Consider the following 27,198-nt stretch of genomic DNA (forward strand, 5'->3'; position numbering starts at 1 on the left):
TTTAATGGCTGTGTTAGGAGAGAACTGAGATTGGATCAATAACATTGTAGCTACTCCACAATACTAACCTAAATGACAGTGTGAAAAGAAGGAAGCCTGTACAGAATAAGCCAAAACATACGTCCTGCTGGCAATAAGGCACTAAAGTCAAACTGCAAACAATTTGGCTGAGAAATTAACTTTTTGTCTTGAATACAAAGTGTTATGTTTGGTGCAAATCCAATACAACACATTACTGAGTAGCACAATCCATATTTTCAAGCATGGTAGTGGCTGCATCATGTTATGGGTCTGCTTATCATCGGCAAGGACTAGGGAGTTTTTGGGGATTAAAAAAAACGTAGTACAGCTAAGTAGAGGCAAAATCCTAGAGGAAAACCTGGTTCAGTCTGCTTTCCAACAGAGACTGGGGAGACAAAGACACCTTTCAGGAGGACAATAACCTAAAACACAAGGCCAAATATACACTGAAGTTGCTTACAAAAATGACATTTAATGTTCCTGAGTGGCCTAGTGAAAGTTTTGAATGAAATCTGCTTGAAAATCTATGGCAAGACTTGAAAATGGCTGTCTAGCAATGATCAACAATCAACTTGACAGAGCTTGAAGAATTTAAAAAAGTATAATGTGCAAATATTGCACAATCCAGCTGCAATCGCTGCCAAAGTTGATTCTAAAATGTATTGACTCAGGGTTGTGAATACTTATGTAAATGAGACATTTCTGCATTTAATTTTCAAGAAATGTGCAGAAATTTCAACAACAAAAAATGACTGTCATTACGGGGTTTTGCGTGTAGATGGGTGAGAGAAAAATATCAATTTCATCCAGGCAGGGATATGAAAACTTTCTGAAGGCACGGAATAGATAGCCTCCCATGATTCCTACTCTTATCTGATGGGGCACATAGACATGAGTCAGAAGGAGAGTGCAATCTCCCCACTGGGAATGAACAGGCCCCAGATATCACTGATCTCTGTAGGTTCAGCTTCACTGTGAAAGCACAATGGGATGTTATGGAGACAAACATTTTTTTATAGCTATATCTAATGTTTCATATAGCCCTGATGTCTACCCACCAGGCCATGCCAAGTTCGCATATGATACAAACAAACGTGTATAGACATATCCCGCGGGTGCTTTAGGAGAATCACAGTCAGGTAGATACACACTGGAGACACCAAAACACAGTTTCCTTTGATGTGCTGACAAACCGCTATAAAACATCAATGACGGATTGATATTGCTGTCTGTTCTGTCTCAGCCATTACATAACGGTTGCCATGAGAACTCAAGGTTAAGCTCCTTCTCTGATATTATGAGTGAGATACACTACATGACCAAAAGTATGTGAACACCTGCTCATCGGACATCTCATTCCAAAATCACGGGCATTAATAGTTGGTCTCCCCTTTGCTGCTATAACTGCCTCCAGTAGCAACTTTCCAGTAGATGTTGGAACAATGCTGTGGGGACTTGCTTCCATTCAGCCACAAGAGCATTAGTGATGTTGGGCGATGAGGCCTGGCTAACAGTCGGTGTTCCAATTCATCCCAAAGGTGTTCGATGGGGTTGAGGTCAGGGCTTTGTGCAGGCCAGTCAAGTTCTTCCACACCGATCTCGACAAACCATTTCTGTATTGACCTCGCTTTGTATAAGCGAGGTGGCAATGCACGGGGGCATTGTATAAGCGAGGTGACAATGCACAGGGGCACCGCTTTGTATAAGCGAGGTGACAATGCACGGGGGCATTGTCTATTATAGGCCTATTTCTATTTTGCCCTGTTTATCAAAAGTGTTGGAAAAACTTGCCAATAATCAACTGACTGGCTTTCTATAGTATTCTCTCGGGTATGCAATCTGGTTTCCGCTCAGGTTATGGATGTGTCACTGAAACCTTAAAGGTCCTCAATGATGTCACCATTGCCCTTGATTCTAAGCAATATTGTGATACTATTTTTATTGACTTGGCCAAAGCTTTTGATACGGTAGACCATTCCATTATTGTGGGCCGGCTAAGGAGTATTGGTGTCTCTGAGGGGTCTTTGGCCTGGTTTGCTAACTACCTATCTCAAAGAGTGCAGTGTATAAAGTCAGAAAATCTGCTGTTTCAGCCCACTGCCTGTCACCATGGGAGTATCACAAGGATCAATCCTAGACCCCATGCTCTTCTCGATTTGCATCAACAACATAGCTCAGGCAGTAGGAAGGTCTCTCATCCATTTATATGCAGATAATACAGTCTTATATTCAGCTGGCACCTCCCCGTATTTTGTGTTATAGGCTCTACAAGAAAGCTTTCTTAGTGTCCAACAAGCTTTCTCTACCCTTAACCTTGTTCTGAACACCTCCAAAACAAAGGTAATGTGGTTTGGTATGAAGAATGCCCCTCTTCCCACAGGTGTGATTACTACCTCTGAGGGTTTAGAGCTTGAGGGAGTCACCTCATACAAGTACTTGGGAGTATGGCTAGACTGTGCACTGTCCTCCTCTCAGCATATATCAAAGCTGCAAGCTAAAGTTAAATCTAGACTTGGTTTCCTCTATTGTAATCGCTCCTCTTTCACCCCAGCTGCCAAACTAACCCTGATTCAGATGACCATCCTACCCATGCTAGATTACGGAGACATAACTTATAGATCGGTAGGTAAGGGTGCTCTCGAGCAGCTAGATGTTCTTTACCATCCGACCATCAGATTTGCCACCAATGATCCTTATAGGACACATCACTGCACTCTATACTCCTCTGTAAGCTGGTCATCTCTGTATACCAGTCGCAAGACCCACTGGTTGATGCTTATTTATAAAGCCCTCTTAGGCCTCACTCCCCCCTATCTGAGATATCTACTGCAGCCCTCATCCTCCACATACAACACCCGTTCTGCCAGTCACATTCTGGTAAAAGTTCCCCAAAGCACACACATCCCTGGGTCACTCGTCTTTTCGGGTCGCTCCTCTTTTCATTTTGCTGCAGCTAGCGACTGGAATGAGTTGCAACAAACACTCAAACTGGACAGTTTTATCTCAATCTCTTCATTCAAAAACTCAATCATGGACACTCTTACTGACAGTTGTGGCTGCTTTGTGTGATGTATTGTTGTCTCTACCTTCTTGACCTTTGTGCTGTTGACTGGGCCCAATAATGTTTGTACCATATTGTGTTGCTACCATGTTGTTGTTATGTTGCGTTGCTACCATGCTGTGTTGTCATGTGTTGATGCCTTGCTATGTTGTTGTCTTGGGTCTCTCTTTATGTAGTGTTGTGTTGTCTCTCTTGTTGTGATGTGTGTTTTGTCCTATATTTATATTGCATTTATTTATTTATTTTTAATCCCAGGCCCCTGTCCCAGCAGGAGGCCTTTTGCCTTTTGATAGGCCGTCATTGTAAATAAGAATTTGTTCTTAACTGACTTGCCTAGTTAAACAAAGGTTAAATTAAAATAAACACAAAATTAAATGGCACCGACCGCCACTGTTCTCATCGCATCAACCCTCAGAGAACCCGACAATGAGGACAGTATGCTCAAAAGAAAGCGCAGTGACGTTTTGCCGGTAGAACCTCATAAAGGTATCAGGGGACGCCCAACAGCCGCATCGCATATCTGCTGTGGTGGAGTGAGCCCTCAGGCCCTCCGGAGCCTGCTATTATAGGCCAGAATACAATGTGATAACCATTGACGAGAGAGCGTTCTCCCCTTGCAGGGAGGTGCCCAGCGTGAAATAATTCCCAATCGTTCTGATTGTGTTGTGGTTTGTGACATCATGTTGTAAAAAATTTGCAGCGTGAAAATGATCCCAGTCAATAATTGCATGCTCATCTGTGTGGATGGCTGAGCTCGTGCAGATGTTTCTCACACCCTCTCGCCCTTGATTTAGCTAGCTAACTAGCATAATTAGCTGTAAACTGGTCGAGATGGCTTCTTCTCAAAGGTGTGCAGTTTTAACGTGTTTGTATAGCTAGCTAATTAACTAACAAACCAACAAATATATGCATTGTCATATACGAAAACCTAGGGCCCAAGTCTTTGCAATTGCAAAATATCGCTCCTCACATCAACCCTCAGCACTTTGACGCGTGAGTCCGGGAATTTATATGCTGACCTCACGCCTCAACAAGCTTCTGATTGGTCAGAGTTAATAATCCTGGCCAGAACTGACTGGCAGATGTGTGAAGCAAATGCGGGTGTCCACAGAACAGTTTTTTGAGGTCAAGGGACGGTGTGAGAGAAACATCCACACGAGCTCAGCCATCCACATAAAGAGATGCGCATGCAATTATTGAACTGGGAATATTTTCACACTGGGAGAAATGGACACAAACAGTGGAGATGCTTTTCTTCTTTAGAAGTGTAGGGTGGTGGGTGGAAAGCCACAATCTCCAAGGTGAGAAAATTGTATTTGTTGCTGAATTTAGGGATAAAGTCGGGGTTAGGCAAAAAGAAAACCTTGGAAAAACCCTGGGCAAACTGTAGGCACGAATGGTGAACTGACAGTGTGCAGCTCACTCATTCACTTTTCAGACGTAAGGGCGACCAGTAAAGCGGTCTTGACGGAGAGTTACTTCATCTCCACGCTCTCCACGCTTTGGTCACTCTGGCAGAGCTCCAGAGTTTCTTTGTGGTGATGGGAAAACCTTCCAGAAGGACAACCATCTCTGCAGCACTCCACCCATCAGGCCTTTATGGTAGAGTGGCCAGACGGCAGCCACTCCTCAGTAAAAGGCACATGACAGCCTGCTTGGAGTTTGCCAAAGAGCACCTAGAGGACTCTCAGACCATGAAAAACATGATTTGCTGGTCTGATTGAACCAAGAATGGACTCTTTGGCCTGAAAGCCAAAAGTCACATCTGGAGGAAACCTGGCACAATCCCTACAGTGAAGCATGGTGGTGGCAGCATCATGCTATGGGGATGTTTTTCAGTGACAGGGAGACGGGTCAGGATCGAGGGTTTTTCTTTATTTGTACTATTTTCTACATTGTAGAATAATAGTGAAGACATCAAAACTATGAAATAACACATAGAATGATGTAGTAACCAAAAAAGTGTTAGATAATATTTTAGATTTTCCAAAGTAGCCACCCTATGCCTTGATGACAGCTTTGCACACTCTTGGCATTCTCTCAACCAGCTTCACCTGGAATGTTTTTCCAACAGTCTTGAAGGAGTTCCCACATATGCTGAGCACTTTTTGGCTGCTTTTCCTTTACTCTACGGTCCAACTGATCCAAAACCGCCTGGAGGTGTGTTGGGTCATTGTCCTGTTGAAAAACAAATGACAGTCCGACTAAGCGCAAACCTTATTTCATAGTATTGATGTCTTCACTATTATTCTACAATGTAGAAAATAGTCAAAATAAAGAAAAACCCTTGAATGCGTAGGTGTCAACTTTTCATTGGTACTGTATGTAAATGTGATATTTCAGTTTTGTATTTTATATACATTTGCAAACATTTCTAAAAATCTGATTTTGCCTTCTCATAATTGAGTATTGTGTGTAGATTGATGATGAAAAAAGCTATTTAATGTAACGTAACAAAACGTGGAAAACGTGAAGGGGTCTGAATACTTTCCGAATGCACTGCATTTGCAAAGTTACCAACAGCAATTATTTCAATTCAACCCAGGGTTTAACTAAAAATAGACAATACATATAGGCCTAGCGTTTCAAGCTTTGGTTGATTTCAATTGTAATCTCAAGTTAATAATTCATGTCTTCATCTCATCCAAAAATCGAAATGAAAGAATAGGACTAAATCAAATCAAATTGTATTTGACTTGATTTAGTCCAATCCAAGCAGAAGACCTTCAAATGTTGATGCAATTCAATATCCAGTTTGTCTACAAATTCATAATTGATATGCTGGATACCAAAAATCAAAGTTAAAGAATAGTTCCATCTATGCGACTGACTTAGTCTGGCTAATTCCAGTTTGTCTACAAATGAATAATATATATGTTCTATTCACGTCTCCATCTCAACCAAAAATCTAAGTTAAATTACAGGACTAAATCAAATCCAACTTTGAAGTACATTTAAAGTTTGATTTGATTGGATTTAGTCCAATTCTTTCAATTACATTTTTGGTTGAGATGGGGACGTGAATCCAACATATCAAATTTGGAATGAAATCCAGGCTAAGTCAGTGGGACGAAAGATACATCTCCTTCAAATATTTGTATTTGGTTGCATTGACAACCAGTTCACGAAAGCATAAAGATGCTGATGAACAAATACAGTACTGTACAGTATATGCTTTTCATTTGGATAATAAAGCATTTAAAACATTTAAGATAAAAGCCACCTGCGTTTGTTTATTAGGCTACTGTGCAGTCTGACAAGTAAACATAGCCTACAATACATACTGTAGTAAACATGGGAAAGTGCCAAATTCCTTAAATAAGGGAGAGCAGGCCATTTCTGTACTAGAATGCGGGCACGTGGGAGACCGGGGTTCAATTCCTAGATGGGGAGGAAGGAGTAGGAAGTCCTTGTAAATAAGAATTTGTTCTTAACTGATTCCATATGTGCTATTTCATAGTTGTGATGTCTTCACTATTATTCTACAATGTAGAAAATAGTAAAAATAAAGACAAATCCTGGAATGAGTAGGTGTGTCCAAACTTTTGACTGGTACTTGCTTAATTCATTTGATTAATATTATGGTGTTTCTATTCCAAGAAACGAAAAACCCTCTGGGTTTCCGTTAGGATGCAATGGAAAATATGGCACTGTACAACGTGACGGTCGGCAGTACAGTACTGGGGTATTTAGCTAAAGAATCCCTGTGTCGTGCAGGCAGGGCACGTGGGGGACCGAGGTTCAATTCCACGACGCGTAGGGAGTAGGCTCTTCTTGTAAATAAGAAATTGTTCTTAACTGACTTGCCTAGTGAAATAAAGGTTACACTAAGAGCATAACATTTCTGCACCATAATTTTCTAATTCTAGTTCTAATTCAGTGAAAATAAAAATCTCATTGATTTATCAAGACCAGTCCCCATGCTTGTCTCAGAGCAGCGCGAAACGGTGCTAAAATAGTTGTAGGCTATTGCTTAAAATCCAATTGCAATAGTTGAACAGTTTAACAAATTTAATTTCTTCAAAATGAAGGAGAAGCACTGTCTATACACCGTAGCGTTACTGCATAATTGTAGCGGGTTTACTAATGCATTAGTTCTATTAGCTATGTTGACTAGGATGTTATTTTAGCTAATATGGGGACAACTATGTAGGCTGTGTGTAGTGGTTATGACATGGTTTGGCTTCGAAATGTTTTTTTAGCCTGGTAACATAGCTGATGTGTTCATTGAAGTCCACAAACGAAGGGAAAAAGTGAGAGGAGTTAGCAATAACGCTAGCGAACTGCCCCTCTCCCTTATTCAAAGCCTTAGCTCATAAAGGAGTGAGCGGAGACCGAGTTGCCACGATATCTGTGTCTGCCGGGCAGATGGTGGCAAGGCTAGCCTTGACGTGGTAGTTGACCTGGTTGTTTGAGTCTCTTGGACTGGAAAACTTAGTATGTGGGGCCGGTAAAGTCAGTAAGTACAAAAACAGAGCACAATGTAAATCATGCAAGCTAGTTGTGAGCTAGTTGAGGTAGGCAGCGTGAGCGTTTCGCCCAGCGTACGTTAACAGTGATGATACAGCCAGCCATGCCACATTAGCTAGCCTGTTACAGGCCATCTCGTGGACTGGATCACCGCATGGTGCTTAGTAGGAACAAAGCAATTCAATATTAGGCAAACTAAAAATGAGAGCCAAGCTAGCAATAGATAAATGGTGGTTAGCAAGCTAGCATTCGCCGTGACGGCTAGTAGCGTAGCCAGTTTCCCATGGGGTATGGGGGCCCGTGAGGCTTTTGTGTTAGCCACATTATCCCAAGAAAGGTGCAAAAGTAGAGTTTTATTTTCGGTCTAGAGAGTCTCTTATGATCGTCGCAAGGTGCGGTGTAACCGCTCAGTTTAGCCAACGAAACAAGTGAACGTTAGATGTACTAAATGAGAGAGTAAGCTGGAAATTCCCCCATAGGTGGGAGAGCTAGTAGCAGCCAGCATTGTCGAGCCGCCGGCGCAAGAGCGAGGGGGTTCGAGTGCCTGCCTCGAGCGGGGTAGCAGTGGCCATAATTCATTGAACCGGGGAGTCATATTGGGCCGCGGGCAAGCCACTGTTGCCCTTCGTCCCTATAAAAAAGGCCTGCTAACCCAGTAGCACCTGCAGTAAATTAGCCTTGATAGACATACGCTAGTTTATTACGTGCCACACGGCTAATGGCTAGCTGGAGTGAGCACTGTGTATAAACGCTATAGCCATGGTGGGCTAATGAAGGCGTTAGCTAGCAAGCAACCAGCACGTAGGCCAAGATTGTTAAAGCTAGCATGGGTGCTTGGTTCTCCTTGGGCAAGGGTAGCAGGCTCCATGGCTCCAAGTAGTAGCTAGTCCAAGAACAAAGTGAAACGTTGCCACGTCGGTTAATTGCCTAGCTAGTTAGAACAGTGCTAGCCGGAGAAAACAAATCCTCTAACAATGTGAACGTAACTAGCGATCGCCTTGTGATCTAGTAGCCTAACTAGTTAGCACAATGTTAGCCGGATCCTGAGGAATCTAGCACTTTGTTAGTCTTGCAATTTAAAAAAAAGCGTCCCTCGGCCGATAAACAGTGATAGCTCTCAAAGGATCAGATGGGTATTAGCTGTATTACCTACAACTTACCATGTTAGGTGTCATTATTGCTGTTTTGCTGGCAACATCTGTACACCACAGCCTGACCCAACTCTTTGAACTAACACACAGATTGACGCTTAGTGGTGGGGAGTCGACTCCAAAATAATAGATTCCTCGACTCCCCGTGTCAACCCTCATTTCTGGGTGTCAAGCTTAGATTCCGCTAGGAATCATCTCCTCGACTCCTAAGATTCAGTATCTTTGCAACGGAGGAAACTTTTCCAACTGTCGCAGATTTCACAGCAAAGACAAAAAGAGCAAGCGAGGGAGAGGGAGAGAACCCTTTGAATTGAATTTAGAGATGGGAGGGGCACAGCCAGGCATAGCTACTCTTCATAGTGCCAATGAATTGAAAATGTGCAATAAAAAGTATTTCCTATAGCTTATTTAATGACTTTAAACCCAGCTGGCTGTTGATGTCCTAGGTCAGGGCTCTCCAACCCTGTTCCTGTAGGTTTTCGCTCCAACCCTAGTTGTAACTAACCTGATTCCGTTTATCAACCATCTAATTATTTAATCAGATGCGCTAGATTAGGATTGGAGTGAAAACCTGCAAGATGGTAGCTCTCCACAAACAGGATTGGAGAGCCCTGTCCTAGGCAATAGATTGCAAAGCAGAGCAAAGCAGACATAACATAAACATACATCACATAGGTGTCGTTCCACCTCAAAAAGCACAAGGAAAAGGATTCACACCCACCATCTTGGATTGTGCGGAAATCGTTTTTTTAATTAGAAACAAAATAGATAAGCATTCCTGAAACATTTTGTTTATCTGAGAAATTAAGCTAATTGATTGCACCCAAATTGGCCATTTTAATGTATAAGATTCATATAATCTTCAATAAATATAGTTAACTTACATCCGATTTGGACCATAATTCTTCTTAACAAGGAGTAAGACATTAAGAATCCAATATAAATGGTCAAAAGCCACCCATGGACCCTCCACACCAATCCCACCCCAACAACCAGTATACAGTATTAGTTCTGTGTCTAACAAGTAGTTTGGAGCTGCGGCTTGGAGGATTGCTTCTTTATTTAAATGTATTTAACCAGGTAGGCTAGTTGAGAACAAGTTCTCATTTGCAACTGCGACCTGGTCAAGATAAAGCATAGCAGTTCAACATATACAACAATACAGAGTTACACATGGAATAAACAAAACATAGTCAATAATACAGTAGAAAAAATAAATTTTAAAAAGTCTATATACAGTGAGTGCAAATGAGGTAAGATAAGGGAGTGAAGGCAATAAATAGGCCATGCGAAGTAATTACAACATAGCAATTAAACACTGGAATGGTAGATGTGCAGAAGATGAATGTGCAAGTAGAGATACTGGAGTGTAAAGGAGCAAGATAAATAAATAAATACAGTATGGGGATGAGGTGTTGGATGGGCTGTTTACAGATTGGCTATGTACAGGTGCAGTGTTCTGTGAGCTGCTCTAACAACTGGTGCTTAAATCTAGTGGGTTTGGCGACGAGAGTGAAGTGAGGGCCAGCCAACGGGAGCGTACAGGTCGCAGTGGTGGGTAGTATATGGGGCTTTGGTCCTTGTAATGTATTCCCTGTGAATCTGGTGATGGTTCTCCAACACACTTTTATCATATTTGCTGGTCTCTTGTGTTTTTTCAAATGGATCACAACCTTTTCTTTACAACTTTGGGTTGAAAGCAAACAGCAGTTGTAATGGTTTCAATGTTATGGTCTCTAATAGTATTCAATGGTAAAAGACCCGACACACTGTATAGTGCTTTGCAATGGTAATTGTTTGGGTTTACTGGTAAATGGCACTAATCACACTACATAATGTTTTCTAATAATTGTATTGAAAAACATGACTGACATGCAATGGTATATAATTGTATTTAATTTATTAGGGTTGTTACAACATTTGGAACATTTGTCACTAGCCCAATTCTATCAAAGGTTTGGGCTTCTAGGAAAGATCTTGCACCATTTGTATAGCCCTCTCATAGAGATGTCACTTGTTGGACTATTCATGGAGAGTTGGGTTGAAGCATTAGGCTGCTAAGAGAAGGACAAACTGAATTGCTTTCATGAAGGACTGGCTTGACTTATGAGGATGAGCACACATTTATTTTCATTGTGAGCAAAAGCGATTGGTTTTCTATCCAATGGTGTGTGTGTGCGCTTCCTGCGCAAAATTGATAAAAGGGGATGGCAGTAGCAGGAACAGCTGCATTTAGTGGGCAAAACCTGGTACTTTCACACTAATTTATAATAAATAATGCAAGCGACTTCAATGGCTAATTTCTCTGAACAGAGGGGGGAATAAACATCAGATACATCACATTGTATGAAGAAGCAATACTTTAAGCCTCCGCTCCATACTAATTGTCAGACAGAGAACTGATGATACCATATACTGTTTTTTGAGTTGGGATTGGCTTGGGTGGCTTTTGACCACATTGATTTCTCACATCTTAGTCAAAAATAGGAAGAAGTTTGGTCCAAATCGGATGATGCTGGGTACTATATTTGTGGAATATTATGTGAATCCTGTGAATTTAAAAAAGGGCCAATTTGGGTGCAATCAATTAGCTTAATTTCTCAGATACCAAGCTAAATTATATATGCAACAAGTGTAGACCTGACCGTGAAAGGCTTACTTACAAGCCCTTAACTCTTCTTGAACTGCACTTTTAGTTAAGACATTTTTTACCAAATAAACTAAAGTAAAAAATTATAAAAAATTACCAAGTCAGTGTGCGGGGGTACAGGTTAGTTGAGGTAATTTGTACATGTAGGTAGGGGAGAAGTGACTATGCATAGATAATAAACAGCGAGTAGCAGCAGTGTACAAAACAAATGGGGGGGGGGGGGGGGTGTCAATGTAAATAGTCCGGTGGCCATTTGATTCATTGTTCAGCAGTCTAATGGCTTGGGGTAGAAGCTGTTCAGGAGCCTTTTGGTCCTAGACTTGGCACTCTGGTACCGCTTGCCGTGCTGTAGCAGAGAAAACAGTCTGACTTGGGTGACTGGAGTCTGACAATTTTATGGGCTTTCCTCTGACACCGCCTATTATATAGGTCCTTGATTGCAGGAAGCTTGGCCCCAGTGATGCCGTACACACTACCCTCTGTCATGCTCTGTCATGACGTGCACCTTTTTGGGTGAGGATCATAGCCCCCCTCTCTCTCGCTCTCTCCCACTACAGGTTTGTGATGGTCGTAAATACCAAAACTCCTTTCCCCACTCTGCCAAAATGAAAGTTGAGAATCCCTTTGTTACCACAGAGAAAGACTTTGCAGTACGGTAACCTCAAAAGGCTGAATAATGAAACAACATTTCTGTATTCCAAACAGTTGAAATTGTCCGTGGGTATTTAAAGAACAATCCTGTCGAATTTGTTAATAATTTGTGACGCAACTAAAGATGGTAGGACAACATAACTGTTTATCTTAATGTATATATTTCCCAGTTGTCAGGGTCACATCCAGCTCCGCGGGAACGTATATGATTAAATATGAAACTACTTGTGAGAAGATGAAATGTGATGTTAGTCTTCTAAATGAGAAAATATTTTTTCATGTAAAGTTTATCCAGTTAGTGGCCACGCCCCCATGAGCAGACATTCTACCCAAACGTCACGAAACACCCCTTTCCACAGAGTTAATAAAATGACTCATGACAAAATGTACATCTAGTCAAGAGAATGTAGGGACAAAGTCTCCACGTTGGAATGGCTACCACTCTACAGACCAAGCAGACAAAGGCGTGAGCCGGATGTTGCAAAATGGTTTAAACAACAACTCTACCAAAGGACAAGACCAGAGAACGTGGATATCAGCCCCACGCTGAAATGGTGAAGAAATCTACAAACTAGACCAATTATTCAGTCTGCAGCTGTTGAAATACTTTAGTCTGTTCTTAGATCGAATGTGTCTACCAATGGTACTCTGAAAGATCCATTCACTATCGAACGACCAAATTATTACACCTGACGTATTCATTATAACAAGCTACAACTACGAAAGACTGATCTCTGGTGGACATCCAGACTTTGTCGACAATCTATCCAGCAGATGGACCGGCGACCACAGAGAGACAACAAAGGTATACTCGTAAATATGTAAATTGCAATTTATATTCGAATGAGCGGCTGTGCATGTTCAAAGAATTAGCATTTCCATGAGTGTAGTCAACTATATGTCCGTGGGTCCACTCTGAGTTTCCCGCTTTTGAGCTGTCCCCACCTTTCCTTTGTCTACCAAGGTCTCATATCGGTTTCGTCCACTAGGGACTTTTTTGTGTCATGTTAGTAACCAATGTATGACCTACTGTGTGTGTTTTATGTAATTCTATGATTGATTAGTTAGTTAGTAAATAAATCATTAAGCCAATTTGTATATCGCCGATTCATGATTTATATTAGGGTTCGTGCATAAATCCAAGGGTTTGCGACGTTCAGGAATGAGACTGAGGTAATAATACATTAATAGAAGACTGTAATCGATAAGATATGAAAATATCTGAAGAGTTAATTTGGGATATAGAGACTCTTTAACCTGTCTAGGATCAGCGTGCCGCTAGCGGCACTCCCCCCCCCCCCCCACTGAAAAACCAGTGCCGCGAAATTCAAAAAAAATATTTTTTTTAAATATTTAACTTTCACACATTAAAGTCCAATACAGCTAATGAAAGACACAGATCTTATGAATCCAGTCAACATTTCCGATTTTTAAAATGTTTTACAGGGAAGACACAATATGTAAAGATGTACATCTATTACCTAAAAACACATTAGCATATTCCACCATCTTTTATTTGTCCACCAACACCAGTAGCCATCACCAATTCGGCTAAACTAAGATATTTATAGCCCCTAACCAACAAAAAAACTCATTAGATGACAGTCTGATAACATATTTATGGTATGGGATAGGTTTTGTTAGAAAAAAGTGCATATTTCAGGTAGATGGCATAGTTTACAATTGCACCCACCATCACAAATGGACTAGAATAATTACAATGAGCAACGTGTTTACCTAACTACTAATCATCAAACATTTCGTAAAAATACACAGCATACACGAATCGAAAGACACAGATCCTGTGAATACAGACAATATTTCAGATTTTCTAAGTGTCTTACAGCGAAAACACAATAAATCGTTATATTAGCTTAGCACATAGCAATTAGCAGCCCAGCATTGATTCTAGCCAAAGTGAGCGATAAAAGTCAACATCGCCAAAAGATATTAATTTTTTCACTAACCTTCTCAGAATTCTTCCGATGACACTCCTGTAACATCACATTACAACATGCATATACAGTTTGATCGAAAATGTTTATATTTAGCCACCAAAATCATGGTTAGACAATGTGAAATGTAGACAAGCTGGTAAAGAAAACGTCCTTGCGCCACTTAGACAGTGATCTACTCTTATACATAAATACTCATAAACGTGACTAAAAAATATAGGGTGGACAGGGATTGATAGACAATTTAATTCTTAATACAATTGCGTTATTACATTTTTTAATTTATCCTTACTTTTCAATACAGTTTGCGCCAAGCGAAGCTACGTCAAAAAACATGGCGTCCTAAGCCACTAAAATGTTTCGACAGAAACACGATTTATCATAATAAAAATGTCCTACCTTGAGCTGTTCTTCCATCAGTATCTTGGGCAAAGGATCCTTTCTTGGGAGAAATCGTCTTTTGGTGGAAAGCTGTCCTCTTGCCATGTGGAAATGTCAACTACGTTCGGGATGAACTGAAAAGCGTGACCAACTTTTCACATCGTTGCAAAAATAAATGTCCCAAAATCGCACTAAACGGATATAAATTGCTATAAAACGCTTTAAATTAACTACTTTGTGATGTTTGTAACTCCTATAACGAGTGAAAAGATGACCGGAGAAATATAACAGGCTAAACTAATGCTTGGAACAGGAGAGGGTCGGTGTCTTCCACGCGCGTTACGCAGCAAGAAAAGACTTGCTAGCTAAAGGTTTTTTTCATTTGTAGGGCCTGTGAACGAGCAATCGAGCCCGTTGGAATCGTCATCACGTAAAGGCATCCAGGGGAAGACGTAAGAAGTGTCCGTATAGTCATAGCAACGACAGTGCCCGTTTAAATGACTTCAGAAAAGTGGCCAACGTTTCTCAAATCTGACTCCATGTCAGGGAAATTGCTGTAGAATGGGCTCTGTTCCACTTAGAGACAAAATTTCAACTCCTATAGAAACTATAGACTGTTTTCTATCCAATAATAATAATAATATGCATATTGTACGATCAAGGATTTTGTGGGAAGCCGTTTAAAAAATTAGCCACATTAGCATAAATAGTCTAAACAGCGCCCCCATCCCCAACAGGTTAAACTCTAAATTTTCCCGTGGTGCCCCGACTTCCTAGTTAATTAAAGTTTACATGATTAGTTTAATCACGTAAGGAATAATTACAGAGAATTGATTTGATAATATAACAGTCTTTACATTTAATGATAGTCACACTGTAGCACAACATCTGTAGCGCTTTATGGTCAGATGCCGAGCAGTTGCCGTACCAGGCCGTGATGAAACCGGTCAGGATGCTCTCGATGGTGCAGCTGTAGAACTTTGAGGGGGGACCCATGCCAAATCTTTTCAGTCTCCTGACGGGGAAAAGGTTTTGTCGCGCCCTCTTCACGACTGTCTTGGTGTGTTTGGACCATGATAGCTCGTTGGTGATGTGGACACCAAGGAACTTGAAAATCTCAGCCCGCTCCACTACAGCCCCGTTGATGTTAATAGGGGCCAGTTCAGCCCGCTTTTTCCTGTGGTCCACGATAAGCTCCTTTGTCTTGCTCACATTGAGGGAGAGGTTGTTGTCCTGGCACCACATAGTTTAACCTGACTGTGAGAACGAACAGAGCCAGTTCCAAAACTCTCTTTTCCCCTCCCCCTTGGCCCTGACCCTTCAATGTTTGCAGATATGTAAGGTGGAAGCAATATGGTGGAAGCTAGCAAATAAAGGAATATTTTTTTTCTCTATATCAAGGGAAAGCTGCTAAGTGGCATTTTAAAAAGGTTCAACTAGATAAGTATAAACCCATTAGTCATCAATCGGGTCAAACTGACAGAGACAGATATGTGGCACATGATAACAAGGGCTTCTTCCTTTTCCTTCTTCCTGGCCCAAATAGAGCTGCCTTTATAAGCTCCATCTGCTCCCACAACTGTACAGGACATAGAAATAGCCTCTCCCATAGCATGGGTAATAAGGATCTGCTCTATCAAACACCGATAATCGCCCGATGAATGGTAGTTTGACTAAAGATCCATGCGCGACGCAAGTAAATCATCCATTGATGGCAATTGGAGACCTGCGCCAAAACGTGGAGATCTGAACGTCTCTTTAAAAAAAAAATGATTTATTGCTTGGGGACGACGACTCATAATACAGGAACAGAGTAAATGTAATGCCGTTAAACATATGGAAAGTATGTGTTTGATACCATTCCACTCAAGCCATTACCACAAGCCCGTCCTCCCCAATTAAAGCGTCACCAACCTCCTGTGGTTCAGTCCAACTCAGGTGCCTCATTGTGTTGAGTGTGATTGCCCTCTATTGGTCTTGGAGAGAACATTATCCTTTAATTTGCTTAAGGAATGTGGCAGCCTGGTCCCATATCAATTTGTGTGGTCTTTGTTGATACTCTAGTAGATATGCAACTATAGAAGTTGGCTTTAAAGCACAAACAGATCTGGTATCAGGCTAGGAACGTGGGAGGAAAGAAACATCAGTTTATTAAGATTAACCTTAAGTGGCATCCTCTCCTTCATCTGCACTGATATGAAAAGACAGGCTAGGTGGAAACTATACAACAAATGATGCCTGCCGGAAACTAGCTTTCACCTGTCCAGTTCTTTCTGATCAGTTACAGACTAGAGATTAGAGTGGAGATGCACCCAGAGAGTGAAACAGATCAGAGGTGCATTCAATTAGGTCAGGGGTGGGAACGCTACGCCCCGGATCCGGCCCGCAAGCCCATTTAATCATTGGGAGGTTGGAGTGGGGGGGGTTATTATTTTGGGACTCCAGGCCACACTTGAACCTCTATAATTTCTAAATACTTTCTATAGTTTTAATGGACCTATATATTTTCAATTCAAATAACTGCCCTTTTTCTGGCCTGCAAATAGGTTTTGGCAAACAAATCAGTCCCCAAAGAATCTGTGCAGCCCTCCGTTTAATTTTTACATCCCGATGTGGGCTTCAAGCCAAAGAAAATTCACACCTCTGAGTTAGGTTCAACATTTGCTACTTGCTTGAAGGTTTGTACTGAATGGCATGTTTCCCCAAAACTGTGCACTGTGTTCGTCAACAGCTTTTGAAAAATGTTTGCTCCCATTGGGTGGGTGTAGCCTGATCAAAATGGGTGTGACCATTAGAAATCGTAAAACTCATGAAGCACACCATACACAAATCACCCTCTGGGCCACCATAATCACACCGTTCTTCAAAATAGTCGTTCAGTACAGTACCTTTTCCGTTAAATTAAACGTTGAACAACGTTCTGTCGTACTGAACGCACCTCTGGGTGGTGTTCATTGGGACACACCCTAGCAAAACGGGAAACGAAAGAGTTCTTCTTGGACAACTTCAATTAGTACCTCCCTGTTTTCCGTGATTCCCTCCGTTTGAGAATTTTCTTCAACTTCGTGCCTACTGCAGACACCCCAGGGTTCTCAGAAAATTGAGGCAGAGGCATGTACAGCAATTAACACAGATTCTGGTTTAAAAGGATTCATCAAATCAGTTTTATTTGTCTTTATGGGGTGTCTGATTTTACAAGTTGCAACAAAATAATTCCTCTCAATCAATGTTTAGGTTAGTTAAAGCGCCCATTTGTTTCTCAGATAAGAAATTCCTCAAAAAGGGCACACTACAAACAAAAAAAAACGTTATATGTATATATCAAAATCAGATATATAAATATGAAAAAAATCAGATGTTATCAAAAATAACAGGAGGCAGGGAGTGTTGAAGGTAGTGAATAAGCTGCATTTAGTAAATTACACAGCCAAAATGGGACATGAGGTGACAGACACTATTGTGAGGATGGAAGTCCGATTCAGGACAGAAAACGTTAACAGTAAACCGTGTACTGTCATAGAGACTCTAAATCCACAAAAAAAAGCACAGCAAACAAATTCAGAACTTGAGTATATAAAATGTTTAACCAAACTGTGATGATGGAAGAGAGAAGCACATTGGAAGACCCCCCCAATATAAGGCCTCCCGAGTGGCGCAGCAGTCTAAGGCACTGCATCGCAGTGCTTGAGGCGTCACTACAGACTTGGATTTGAACCCAGGCTGTTTCACAACCGTCCGTAACTGGGAGTCCCAATGTGCGATGCCCTATTAGCCCAGCGTCATTCGAGTTAGGGGAGAGTTTAGCCACGGGGGGCTTTACTTGGCTCATCGCGCTCTAGGGACTCCTTGTGGCGGGCCGGGCGCCTACAGGCTGACTTCGGTCGTCAGTTGAACTGTTTCCTACGACACATTGGTGCAGCTGGCTTTCGGGTTAAGCGGGCGCATGTTAAGAAGAGCGGTTTGGCGGGTCACGTTTCAGAGGACGCATGACCCGACCTTCGCCTCTCCCGAGCCCGTTGGGGAGTTGCAGCGATGACACAAGATCGTAATTGGATATCACGAAATTGGGGAGAAAAAGGGGGTAAAAAATTAAGTATGGGGGCTTTTTGAACAGAAGACGTGTACAGTAGTATTGTACTAAGAGAACGGCGGGAATGCATGCAATGGATAAAATGCATATTAAGAAAAAATAATATTCTTTTATCATCCCAGTTATATCAGCCCCCTTGTTTTAACCCAATTCAGTTTTAACTTGAATCCAGTGGCCAGCCAGTCAGTGGGCCATACCCTCGACACCTACCAGGCCGATGTGAGTCCCTTGATAAGAGGGACCGGCCCTGTGTGGATGTGTGTGAAATCAAAGCAGCAAAACTACTGGAAAAGTAAGCCTAGGGGGCACTGCCCCCAGACCCCAGCTAAATGTTCCACCTCTGCACAGCCATTAATCCTGATCACACTGATAATGCACAACTCACGCTTCACTGTGCCGAGGCTCCTACATAGACTGGATATGGATGGATGCTGACCTGGGATAAGGGTTGTGTTAGTGAGAAGGGGAGACACTGCCCCATGCAGTCTGGGGCGGGAGGGGGGGTTGACTAAAGTGCCTGACAATCTTTGGTCTACCAACCCTAAAGGTTGCAATACCACAAGCCATGTCAAAATGCATTTGGAAGAAAGCAAAGAAGAAAACAATGGCACAAGCAGGAGAAGACCGCACGCCATTCCAGGTATTTTCATATTTCAGAATCGATCGTTTTCATCGTAACTAGTTTCACAAATTTTTTAAACAAATCTAAGTTATACAGTTATGTTAACATCTTCATCAAACCCTGAGCAAAGAGAGGAGCCTCCGAGAAGGCCGAACATAAGACTTCATATATTATAACAAAACAAATCTGTCCGGAATAAGAATTAAAATAAAGTTGATTAACAGGATATGTGTTTTGCATGCAGACCCTTGAACCCTATGAACCGCATGATTCGAAGGCTCTGGATTGGATGTCAGGGTAGGGGGCGGGGGATTGCACTTTAGCGACACGTCGAGGTGCCCTGAGTGTCAAAATGTACGAGACTACTAGCTCGCTATAATCCGCCCCACACCTCACGACGACGTCGACCGTGACCTTGTAACAGACTAAGGGAAATTTCAAAGGTATACCATGGAAATCCCTTAAGCCATCAATGTCACCCTCACCTTTTCAGGCCAAACCCCATCTGTCATGGTCTTACATATCAAATCAATAAAAAACGCTTCAAGATGGGGGAAAATCTCTCTGACATGTCGATGTCAACCATATAAGGTTCCCAACAGTGGTTGTCCTGTATTGTGAGGCGATTGGTTGCGGCGGTCTTGCATCGTGAGGACATTTGTGGCATTGACTTGTGAGGGCACGCAGATTCTGCTCTGGTCCAAAAATAATAATACATTTTACTTGGGGTACACATTTCAAGATAGTCAAGGACATCTTGCATTAAAAGTAGGCCTACATAAAATCAAGTGCAGTACATAAAATAGGGCTCTGGTAGAATGTATTGCACTATAAAAGGGAATAGGGTGCCAGTTGGGAGGTAACCCATGTGAACAGATGGAGAGTCTGGCCTTTAGGCGTGTCACCGTGAGCAGCACATCCAGAGAGCCTTTTTAAAGCCATGAAGGCTGATTGGCCTTGTTAGGAAATGGCACTGTTGCCTAATTAACCCCTGCGTTCCCCGGACTCTTGAGCTGCTGAGTGGAGAGACTGGACACCTGATGCTAGCAACGGCAACTCATCTAGATCAGTGGTTCTCAAACTGTGGGGCGCACCCCCTGCGGTCGGCATAATATTTTTAAGGAACACAGTCCAGCTTTAAAAACTTACTCTTGAGAGCTGTAATAGTAGAATGCTCAAGGTGCAATTTCGAAATTGGGTAGTGCATCATCAGGTCCTCTTGTCATGTTAGTCATTGCATACCTTAAAGAGCTATTTACAACTTGTTAGAAATGCCCAGATCAACTAGCCCATGTCAGCAAAAAAATAGATATTGTTGTAATTTTTTTGTCACTCAATATCCCATGAACACACATTAGACATGGCAAAATGTATAGAACTGCAAAAACAGTTGCATTAAAACGGCAAAATTTTCTTTGCACCCCATGACAACAAAAAATGATAATAAAAAATTAAACCAAATAATTAAAATAAAAAATTGGCAGAATTGCAGGAAATTAGCTTTAAACCTGCATTCTCTCCACCAACAAGAGAGGTGTGAACAGTTTGTCATGAACAGTGCTTGTGCCCATAGAAATAGACGGGCGCATGCGCGGGATGTTCCCCAATGCTGGTAAACGTAAAGTAAGGGTACGAGGAGTGAGTGAGAAAGATGGAGACAGGAAGGGAGAGAGAGAGAAATAGGGAGGACAAGAGAGTGAGAGCGCACAATGAGAAGGCCTGGGATGTTTCTGTATGGAGTTCTGTGGTCGCATCAGTCAGACAGACAGACAAGAGACACTTGAGTCGAGGCATATTGATAAAGCTGGACTCTTTGCCTCTGTCTCTGGGTCCGGGCCAAACCAGACAAACAAGCCCATCATTTAAAAGCAGCAGCACTCAGCTTCCCTTCCTCCATTCCCCAGCCTTCTGCCTGCTCTGCTCTTGCTCCAGCGCCGCCCCGGAAGCACAGTGGCCTGGTTTGGTTTGGTCCCGGACTGGAGTGTTTCTCAGCAGAAAATGGCTGAGTCCCCACAATGCAGGGGTCTACGGAGTACAGCAGTGTCACCACAATGCAACCGTCCGCTAGAGAGGAGCAGAGTCCCCACAATGCCGCAGTCTCCTAAAGAGAGCAGAGTCCCCACAATGCATCATTCAGTCCCCACAATGCAGTAGTCTCCTACAGAGGACAGCAGAATCCCCAAAATGCAACCTAACATGCAGACAGAACTTCAGTGGACAGGGCCACGTTGACAAAACTAATGGAAAGGTGCATCCTGACCAGGGCCCAATACTTATTAAAATAGCCTCTAAGACTAGATAACGTTGATTAAATACATGATGATTTGCTCAAGCTAAAATGTGGTCAGGGCATGTAGGTTTGAAGCAAAGTTGTTTTGGTGCTCACACAAACACTTCCCACCATTCTCAAATGTATCCAATTGCCAAGGGCAGCCTTCTTAAGTCTGGTCAGTGTTAAAACTAGAAGAATGTGTTGAGTTTCAGCAGAAATAGTGTGTGTGTACGTGATATAAATGTACCTCTCACGGCTTCAGACTTGTCAAAGTGCTAACAGAATCTACAGAAGCTTCTCATTATCAAGGTTGTCGTCATAAAAAAAAACATGTGCATATGGTAATGCATTCTCTAAAAACAAACATATTTAGTTATTATTATCCTGTATTTACAGCCCTATGATTGGTGCTCCATGCTAACAGCACTGATGCCACCAAGCGTCTGTTCCTCCTTGCCACTATAAAACACATGCCGTGGATGGGCACTCTGGCTAAAATAACCAGCACTTCAATTTACTGGTAAATTAGTAATAATTATCTACAAGTTAACGGTGTTTAATTTATACAGAACTATTGCCTTCATATTTGAAGGCTAAGGACGAGTAGGTTAAAAGACAACATAAAACTCTGGGAAAGTATTCAAGGCCATATGGGTTGTGTGGACAATATGATAAGATGTATCACATTTAAAGTAACTGGCCAGTGTCCAGATTTCTATGAAATATGACCAATAATGAATTACAATGACTGGAATTGTTTCTTCTCCCCAAAAAAGTAATTATGTTAAAAAGCATATTTTCCATTTTGGAATGGTGTGGGCGTACCCCAACAGCTGAATGGTGTGGGCGTCGACTAGTCAAAAAATATTAATGCGAGTAGACTGCTGATTGGCCAGCTCATCTTCCTCAAGGAGGATGACGTCATCCTCTATGTGGAAATAGCAAGCATTTTTTAAACTGTCTGTAGAGCTGGGCGATATGTCAAGAATCCATATCACGATAATGTAAAAAAAAATGCGCTAATGATAATTCTGCGATAAATTATTATTTAAAAAAAATGGGAGGTGCTAGAGCTGGGCGATATGGACAAAAAGTAGTATTGCAATCAATGTAACAATATTGCTCGATAACAAATACAATGATACATTTTTTTTTTTAAATGGACAGTTACTTTACATTAGCGGCAGGGCTCTAGATTATTTATTTTTCAGTGCCAAGTAATACTTGGCAGCCTGACTCAAAAAGTAAGCCATTTCATCTAACATATCCAGGAAATGCATGAGATATCTTGATGTGTAACCTATTAAAATAGGATCCAATATTAGCAGATTTATTTTTGATGACATCTTTGTGCACATTGGCCTAAAGGCTATATTATTCACCACCTGAGGAAGTGGGACCTCAAAACAGCTAGATTGCTAACTCTAAATAGGATATTGTTGCTATATAGAATAAATAATTAGCCTACATGGCTATCAGTAAACGTAGGCGATTGTCCTACAAAAACTTTCCAGCACTAGGCCTAGGCTACTTAATGTAGGCCTATTAACTGCAAATGGCAGGCTCTGCTCATCTCCACTGCATCAAAACCATACTAACTACAGCCTATTCCGGTTGTAAAGTGTTGCCATGAACTCAATTTTGAGGTGATAAATGCATGATATACTCACAGAAAGCTGAGTCTCCTCTCTAACTAGAACAAAAGTAGTTGCTTTGAAAACTGTATTTTTCCCCCAATAGCATTTTGAGCAACGGCCATATGCTTTGTGCTTCTCAGAATGCATCTCTCCTCCGCCGTGTGCAGTGGGTGTCAGCAGCCAACAGCAAAACAGGGACAGGCAGGAATCAACATAATGCATAGGCTATTACTGTTGACCAAATAATGATTTTAGGACAAACTACAGAAACATTGTGTAGCAAAATCACAGAAAATTCCTGATGTATGCAAAATGCTTCGGTAAGGGGAAGGTAATGTCGATAATTTTCTGCTTAACGTCCCAGCTCTAGATACAATTTTGTGTTTTTCCCCCTCCAATTTATGCTTTGGCCACAAATACAACTATAGGATGAGTCAACATTTGGGTACGAGTTAACAGAATATGAACTTTAAAAGTGAGATTTTCACTGGACAGTTATACTTTAAAAAAAACTGGGGTTGTTTCCCGCTTGCTGACCTGTCCTAAGAAGCCAACCAAGTCGGGGAAAACTCATAATTCATCCCCAGAATAGGCAATCATGAGTAAAAGTAGAATACATGAAATGAGTGTATCGCCACCATCAAGCCTTTCTTATTCTATTCGACAATCTTCTGTTTGAAAATAGAGTATAATTTTGGAGCAGGGCCGCATGCAGCTGTGTAATCATCCTGCTCCAGCATCATGCTAGGAACTTTACTGTTTTTATATCTAAACATCAGGTTCATCTCTACTACATGGGGTTTTAAATTGTCCTCGCCGTTTTCAACCCCGTCTGTTTTATTGCTCCAACTGGCACCTAGTGGGCCGGTCCCTGGAGGGCACAATGTGACCTTAAAGGGATGCCCAGTGGTATACAAGCCCCTCCCACGTGGCCCCCAGACCCCGTTGCCAGAGGGCAGCGTTGACCTAACAGAATCACCCCACCACTCCCACCCCGCAAAATTGACGTCGAGTGACCGTAAAGTCTTGTCTCCACCCATTAAAAGCAGCTTCAGCTGTTGCAATGGAGCCGAACCCGGGACTAAACGAGCAATCCCATTCCTTCTAATGCTGCTACAGCGCTCCCAGAGAAGTCTTGTGTATGTAAACATACGGACAAAGCTTTTGCTAAGCCACCCCATTTAGGTAGGGAGGACACAGCACATAATATAGAGAGAGGCTCCTAGCTTGTGATGCCCCACCCTGTGTGACAATGAGGGGCGGGGGTTTAGAGAATTCATGTAAACAGACGCAGCAGGGCAGCAGTACAGCACACAGAACCCTGTTGGGCCGTAAACAACAAAGGAGGAGGACGGGAGCGCTGCAGGCACACCGATTGGCCAGCGGCGGCAGCCATGGAGAGCGGTGAATGAGGAAACGGGACAATGGGAGGCGCTGAGGTGGATAAAGGAGGGTGGAGTTCCACAATCCAATCACATTAAATGGGTTTTTTGTGTAGCTATGCTGGTGCAAACATTTCTTTCTCATTTTCTCCTTCAAATGTAGATGAGGTGACACCCATACCTATCTTAGTTTGTAAACACCCCATCCCATTCCACCCCTCCACCCCTCGTCCCACCACCCAGCCTTGTGACCATTACAATCTGCATGCCAAGTCCCCTTTCCCGCTTCTCCTCCTCTCTTTCCGGGGCTCTTTTAAAGATGAGGACTGGGTGGGTGGACAAACACTTCATAAAATGTGAATCTTCAGAACTTGACAAAAAAAAATCATCGACAAAACAAAATAAATCAACAAATTCTACAGACACATTCATCCACACTAACTGATCTTCCAATCAGCAGAGCAAGTAATAGATGAAGGGGAGGGGCCGGGGGAGTGTCTCAGCACCCCCTCCCCCCTCCGAAAAAAGCCAGGGGCTCCATTCTGTCTTCTTCATATCTTTTAGGGAAACTCCAGTGTAGCACTACAAATATAACCCCTGACCAATCACTCTAATCCAAGCACAGGGGGGTGGGGGTAAACCCCCCCCCCCCACAAAAAAAATAAGAGTAGAGCTTGCACTGGACATGGAGCGATCAGTAGTATCGAAGCAAAAGGGAAACATGGGGGTGGGGGCTCAGGGGGAGGAGGAGCAGTAGCAGTGTAATCATAGTAGTAACGGTTGTAGTTTTGGGACTGTGGTATGTAGCCGAAGTGCTTCTGCAGTAGAAGTAGTAGTCGATGGTGGTTCATTTTTGTGTGACTCGAGCGCATATAGAGTAGAGAGAACCGAGAAAGAACAGAGAGAGCACGATGGTGACGGAGTGAGCTCTCCAGCTCTAATGGTTTCCCTTGGGTTGGTTGTCCGTGAGGGAGGGGGGGCTAGGTGGGGGCAGGGGGGAGGAGTCCTGGCTGCCGACAGCAGCGGTGGAGTGACACTGGCGCTGGTAGAGCCGCCAGCCCTTGCGGCAGAGCAGCACGAACCAGTAGACCTGCGGCGCCAGGATACACAGGCTGCCCAGGTTGACCGACAGTGTCAGGTGGAAGGGCACGCCGTAGATGGGGATGCCGTAGTGACGGCCGTAGACCCAGTACATGTAGGGAAAGAGGGCGATTCGACACAGGAAGAAGCTGAGCAACACCATGCCCCCATTGGCCTTATGGATCCAGCAGTCCTGCAGACCCAGCTGTGAGAAACAAGAGAGGAGGATGGAGGGAGAGATGTGTTGGGAGAATATTGAAAGGAGACAAAGAGGGAGAAAAAAGGTCATTATATGGTCAAACAGTCTTGAAATTCTAAGTGAGCAAAACTGGGCTGGAATCCCTGGACCTGTTTGAATACTTTGAAAATACATTCTTCCTTCCTCCCTCCATGATGTAATCACTGATCTGAAGACTGGACTGGTGAAAGCTATGAAGTGGTTCCCATGCATCATGGTAGATCTGTTGATAGATACACTATTACAGGAAGTGAAGGAGGCATTCTAACAGTGCCCATGTGTGGTCTTGTGTGTTATGACAGTGGCTCTGCAGTACCCGACCAGTCCACCAGAGGACACTAAGTAAGAGAGTAGAGTGGCCCTACTGAATGAAGAGTCAGAAGTCAGCAGAAGGTGAGCTAGAGACCAAGCAGGCTGCCTGCTCTTTGCTCTTTTAGTGATAAACATATACCAGGAGTGTTTATTTAGTGAGTAGCTGTATGGATACAAGTACAAATAAAGGAAACAGCAACATAAAGCGTCTTAATAGGGCGTGGCCACCATGAGCCGCCAGATCAGCTTCAACACGCCTTGGCATAGATTCTACAAGTGTATGGAACTTTATTGGAGGGATGCAACATCATTCTATAATTTGGTGTTTTGTTGATGGAACACGCTGTCTCAGGCGCTGCTGAATCTCAATTGGGTTGAGATCCGATGACACACACACAGAGACCAACACACAGACAGAGGCCGAGACCGACACACAGACAGAGACCGAGACCGACACACAGACAGAAACCGAGACCGACACACAGACAGAGACCGAGACCGACACACAGACAGAGACCGAGACCGACACACAGACAGAGACCGAGACCGACACACAGACAGAGACCGAGACAGACACACAGACAGAGACCGAGACAGACACACAGACAGAGACCGAGACAGACACAGACAGAGACAGACACAGACAGAGACACAGACCGAGACACAGACAGAGACCGAGACAAAGACTGAGACCGAGACACAGACAGACACACAGACAGAGACAGACACACAGACAGAGACCGAGACAGACACACAGACAGAGACCGAGACAGACACACAGACAGAGACCGAGACCGAGACACAGACAGAGACCGAGACAGACACACAGACAGAGACCGAGACAGACACACAGACAGAGACCGAGACCGACACACAGACAGAGACCCGAGACCGACACACAGACACAGACAGAGACAGACCAACACACAGACAGAGACCGAGACCGACACACAGACAGAGACCGAGACCGACACACAGACAGAGACCGAGACACAGACAGACACACAGACAGAGACAGACACAGAGACCGAGACAGACACACAGACAGAGACCGACACACAGACAGAGACAGACACACAGACACACAGACCGAGACAGAGACACAGACCGAGACTGAGACACAGACCGAGACTGAGACACAGACCGAGACAGACACAGAGACCGAGACAGACACACAAACAGAGACCGAGACAGACACACAAACAGAGACTGAGACAGACACACA

General features: G+C 42.9%; 1 protein-coding gene across 1 annotated transcript in view; it reads right to left on the minus strand.

Annotated features, from left to right (window-relative positions):
* Positions 1-17,480: 17,480 nt before the first annotated feature.
* LOC129819943 (ceramide synthase-like) overlaps positions 17,481-27,198 on the minus strand; it is a 44,355-nt gene continuing 34,637 nt past the window's right edge. Inside the window, exon 5 of the mRNA XM_055876671.1 lies at positions 17,481-25,628. Within this exon, the coding sequence (XP_055732646.1) occupies positions 25,281-25,628 (348 nt within the window). The 3' untranslated portion in view covers positions 17,481-25,280. The remainder of the gene's footprint in view (positions 25,629-27,198) is intronic.

This window comes from Salvelinus fontinalis, chromosome 2 (assembly GCF_029448725.1).
Source record: "Salvelinus fontinalis isolate EN_2023a chromosome 2, ASM2944872v1, whole genome shotgun sequence".
Taxonomy (NCBI): domain Eukaryota; kingdom Metazoa; phylum Chordata; class Actinopteri; order Salmoniformes; family Salmonidae; genus Salvelinus; species Salvelinus fontinalis.